Source organism: Mus caroli, chromosome 1 (assembly GCF_900094665.2).
Source record: "Mus caroli chromosome 1, CAROLI_EIJ_v1.1, whole genome shotgun sequence".
Lineage (NCBI taxonomy): Eukaryota > Metazoa > Chordata > Mammalia > Rodentia > Muridae > Mus > Mus caroli.
In genome coordinates, this window is record NC_034570.1 from 14,027,984 (window position 1) to 14,033,442 (window position 5,459).

General features: G+C 34.8%; 1 protein-coding gene across 1 annotated transcript; it reads right to left on the reverse strand.

Annotated features, from left to right (window-relative positions):
• Nucleotides 1–1,764: 1,764 nt before the first annotated feature.
• Nucleotides 1,765–2,732, reverse strand: Defb113 (defensin beta 113). The gene is made up of 2 exons (XM_021157996.1): nt 2,663–2,732; nt 1,765–1,952 (listed from the first exon to the last, which is right to left on the reverse strand). Exons 1-2 carry the CDS (start codon nt 2,730–2,732, stop codon nt 1,765–1,767), a joined length of 258 nt encoding a protein of 85 aa, XP_021013655.1.
• Between the last annotated feature and the right edge of the window lie 2,727 nt (nt 2,733–5,459).

Here is a 5,459-nt window from a genome sequence, read left to right on the forward strand (position 1 = left end):
GGCCCATTGGACTTGTAAACTTTATATGCCCCAATATAGGGGAATGCCAGGGCCAAAAGAATGGGAATGGGTGGGTAGGGAAGTGGGGGTGCTATGGGGGACTTTTGGGATAGCATTGGAAATGTAATTGAGGAAAATATGTAATAAAAATATTAAAAATCAAAAACAAACAAATAAATAAATAAATAAATAAATAAATAAATAAATAAATAAGGAAATGCTCAGACAAAGCATTAGGTGACAAAAGCCTCCAAAATGACTCGAGTTCATCTTGTGTTGGGCACCTACTGCTGGCACGGGGCTTGCCCTTAAGAATGACTTGTATACTCTATTGGAGGAAACTAATTTTTCCTTTTAAATTAGAGATATCGCCTGTGTTAGGCGTGGTAACATGTGCCCACCCACCCCTCTAGCTGCTGTGCTCATCTGACTTAGACCTTTGCAGGTGCCGTGCATGATACCACAGTCTCAGTGAGCTCCTATGTGTCAGTCCTTCTGTATTCAGACAGCCTTGTTTTCTTGGTGCTCTCTATTCTCTCTGGCTCTGAATTCCTTTCGGCCTCCCTTCAGCAGAGTTCTCTGACCCATGAGGGGTGTACGTTGAAGGAAACATCCCGTTTATGACTGATGTTCCAAGGTCTCTCATTCTCTGCACTTTTTCTGGTTGTGGGTCTCAGTACTTCTTTCCATTTACTGCAGGCGAAAGACTCTCTGTATCTTATAAATTTTCAATAATTATATATTACAATCATGAAATCTGTTTTCCTGTCTTGCTCTACACACACACACACACACACACACACACACACAGAGAGAGAGAGAGAGAGAGAGAGAGAGAGAGAGAGAGAGAGAAGAGAGAGATCTATACACACACACACACACACACAAACAGATCTTTATGTTAGGGAGAGAAATTATATATTGTGACATCCTATGGAGATATTCTAAAATTCTTCACATTTTCATAATAAGAAAAGAACACCTTCAAAAAACACAATTTGATTAATTTTACTTTACTCAGTTCATAAAAGTAAAATTTCAAAGTTCCATTTGTAAGCCTACATCTCTCAAATAACCTCTCTTACGATGTTTTCCTATGCCATTTCCTTATATTTCAGCACAGGCAAGACCTTGGCTTTTTCCTCTGTATTCCATTTTTCTGTGTTTTTCAGTTTTTCTTTTTTTTTTTTTTTTTTTTTTGCTTCTAACAGTTATCTTGTTCATAGTGCCTTCTTATTTAACTGATTATGTGCAGTCTGAGTCTGTATAAGAATCATGAAATTACTACGTAGAAGTATAAGCCCTGGTTTAGTGTCCTCCAACTCATTTGAGGGAAGCTTCAAATAAAACAGTGGAGAAAGGTAGGCATAATGGAACATCTTCCAAATTTTAGATGATCTGTTCTCATCCAGAAACATTTTTATGTTTCCTTTCTATTTTCTCTATCCAACATTGAAATTCTTATCTGGCCCTTGGTCCCAAATGCTTGGGTGGTGAGGTGGGAGTGGGTGAGTATGTGTGGAGCACCCTCATAGAAGCAGGGGAAGGGGTGAGATAGGGGGTGGTTTGTGGGGAAATTGGGAAGGGGGATAATATTTGAAGTGTAAATAAATAAAGCAACCAATACATTTTTAAAAAAGAAATCCCAGGTTATCATAGTGCAATCTAAAATGTCATAAGCATCCCACTTGATACAAACTTAAAAATCCAATTTTATTAGTAATTTGTATAGTTCAATCATGTATTAGATTTACAATTCATACTTTAAGTTGTATATTTGGGAGTAGTCAATAATTTCTCCATTCTTTTGTATTCTCGCACCACACAGCAGGGCTCAGTGTGACAGTAGTTATATTTATACTCCCAATTGTTACATTCAGACTTGCATGTACCACGGACCAGGGAACATTTGTGTGTTCTTTCTGCAACATCTCTTGTTTTCATCTGAGGAGCTGGAGAAAAACATCAATAATTATTAATCAAAGTTTATTTCAGATAGGCAAAGAGACATATGAATGAATGGTTGGATGGGTAAATGGGTGAATGGATGCATAGATGAATGGATGGATGGATAGATGGATAGATAGATAAATGGATAGATGGATACCCTTATCTGTTGCATAGAATTTCACAATTTTGTGTGTAAAATAATACCTTAGTGACATTAATAAAGCCTTTTCTCCTTCAAGTTTACTTGATAAACAATATTTTCATTGCTCTTAGCATTTTCCTTTTCAAGATATGTTTCAAATATTTAATTTGAATATAATCTCTCAAAGGAAAAAAGACCATGAGAAAAAAAGCTGAGCTGTTTAACTGAAATCAACAGCACTCCTGCTGCTCTCTTATTAAAAGTCTTAATTTGTCAGTTAGTGAACTTAGATTTGAAAGAAAAATATTTCCTACTGATAAGGAACAGGTTAATATCATCATTTTACAAAATCACCAGGTCCAATGCACCATTTTGCATTATCATTATAATTATTTAATTATTTTTTACTAATTAACATTCTGATTATTTAACTATTTGCTTTACTCATTTTTTCATTAACCAAACAATAAAATGAATTTCCTCATATTATGTTCCAAGCAATATTTTTCATATAAAGGATTTATGAAAACAATATTCTCTTTCACATTTATTCCACATTCCAAACATTACCCGAAGGACCACAGGACACAGAGAAGATAACAATCAGGATGATGCCAAACATCTTCATTGCTGATTGCATTCTTTAGGTGGAATTAGAGTTCAAAGAGTTTATGGTTTTGGAAAGAAGAGAATGTTGTTTTTATAGCCTTCTCAGTAATTGCAATTTTGATTAATTGTGCTTTTCTGGACTGAACAAATATTCATGAATGTATTATGAAATAGCAAATACCTATAATAGAGGACATAGTGCTCTTATGGTCTCAGTGTCCCAGACATGAATTCATTTTCAATGAGACAAGAGAAAAAGAAAAAAAGAAGTTTAAAGTTCCCTTGGTAATTAGTTTAAACTACATGCTAACCTAAATAAGCCAGGCTGGGAAAATTATATTACCTTCATAAGTAGAAGGTATAACATACATACATACATACATACATATGTCATGAGAGCAGATGCATGAGCATTTAAGGACAGACAAAGAAAGAGTCGACGGTGGTTTTGGATAAGAGTGTATTAATGAATATGAATAAAGTACAAGGCACATATTTAACAATGTCACAATGAAATTCATTATTTTATGCACTAAAAAAGTAAAACAAGGAAAATAAAGAACAGAGAGTATATCTTGAATTTTATCCATTTTTTCTAACAGCCTTCTTGAATGTGCTGTACACTGGCCTAAGTGATCTTAGCCTTTACTTTACTTTTCCCTTCCCCTTCCCCTCCCCCTTCCCCTTCTCCTTCCCCTTCCCCTGCCCCTGCCCCTTGCCCCTTGCCCCTTGCCCTTTCCCCTTCCCCTTCCTCTTCCCCTTCCCCTTNCCCTTTCCCTTTCCCTTTCCCTTTCCCTTTCCCTTTCCCTTTCCCTTTCCCTTTCCCTTCCCTTCCCTTCCCTTCCTTTCCTTTCCTTTCCTTTCTTTTCTTTTTCTTTTTTTCCTTTTTGCATTTTTATAGTGTTAGGAATTGAACCAATGGTTCACACATGCTAGGCTAGTACTATACTCAACTTTACTCAACTGAGCAACAGTCCAGCCCTTTTATTTTTACATTTTGTACTCATTAAATGGATTAATTCTAACAGTATTAATAATCAATAGAAACTCGTTTCAAATTGAGGAAGCTAAAGCATTTGATTGGTCCCAATTACTTGTGTCATCATTGGCAAAGTTGAGGTGAACTCTCAGCTTCTATGTTAACATGGGGCATACTCTTAACCTTCCCTCTTCTGGCTTCATCACATCTTAGGAGAACATTTCTGTATTTATATGGGTGGCCTGGTCCAGATGTTGTTCATGGAATTTAATTTTATATAAACAGGAAATATATTTCTACAAAATGTCTTAATGCCATTACATTAAAACTATTTTTACGGGGCTGGTGAGATGGCTCAGTGGGTAAGAGCACCCGACTGCTCTTCTGAAGGTCCAGAGTTCAAATTCCAGCAACCACATGGTGGCTCACAACCATCCACAACAAGATCTGACTCCCTCTTCTGGAGTATCTGAAGACAGCTACAGTGTACTTACATATATTAATAAAATAAATCTTAAAAAAAAAAAAAAGACACTTAAGCTCTCTCTAAAAAAAAAAAGTGAAAATATTTAAAAAAAAACTATTTTTACTCAGAAAATAGTCAGTATTGTGATTTTCATAACATATGATCATAAAATAGTATAATTTATATTAGAACATAGCATGTTAAGAGTTTTAAGAACAGTAGTCTCAGGGAAAAAAATGCCTTCTATTCTGACACTTTAGTATGTGATTTCATGAACCATACATTAAAAAAAAAAATCACTACTCTATTAGAATCCATTCATAGATGGATTAGCAAGGCTAGTCTTTTATACATAGAATTGTAGTGATAAAGTACTAAACAAATACCATTTGTGAGATTGACATATGAACATTAACACTTTAGATTATGCTTAGCTTCCTACTGAACTCGGAAATGTTACCTCTCTCAAATGACCAATTTTTGTTCTAACTCCATTTGTTGTTGATTTTATTAAAAATGTACAAATAAAATACAACTAGAAAGGTAAAGGTCAGAAATATGACCTAGCACAAAGGTGCCCATTTTACTACAGTGGAGACAATACCATTTTATTGTTTGCAATAAACCACAATGACCAATAAGGTGTATTAGCTGGACCCTGTAAACTTCTTTCACTTTTCCCCATTTTTGATCAATCGTTCCTAGCTAGTGACACAAATAAAATTAGGGTCTTATTATACAGAAGACATGAGTAAAAGCCAAATAAGCAACATGAAATGTCCTACTAAATTTTCTCAGGATCCTATAGAGAAGAGGAGAAGAAATTCAGGTTCTATTTTTCTACTAACAAAAATTTCAGCATGTGGATTAATTTTAACGAAAAATGGAAAAAGTGTGTTGAGAATGGGAATGGGGATTGATGTCTCTTAGCAAACTCTTGGTTTGATGAACAGGTTCTGAGACTTAAGTTCTCATTGAGGAATAACAACCAAAGGCAAATATTAGATCTTTTGGAATTTCACAGCCATGATGTGCTTTTGACATTTTTCTTTGCCTTTTACTGTAAAGGAATATTCATGCTTTCACCAAACCCTCCCCAAGAGAAAATATGTTATTTCAATTAATAAATTGCCTTTCAATGTAAATTAATCACCAAAAAATGCCAGAGAGACTACCTAAATTAATGTACTCTGAACTTGGTAATGTTTAGAATCAATTAGGATGACATTTTAAAGAAAACTTATAGCCTATGTATCCTTCATCCCTGATTAGTCTAAAACAGTTGGCTCAAACTTTCATCATAAAACAAATTC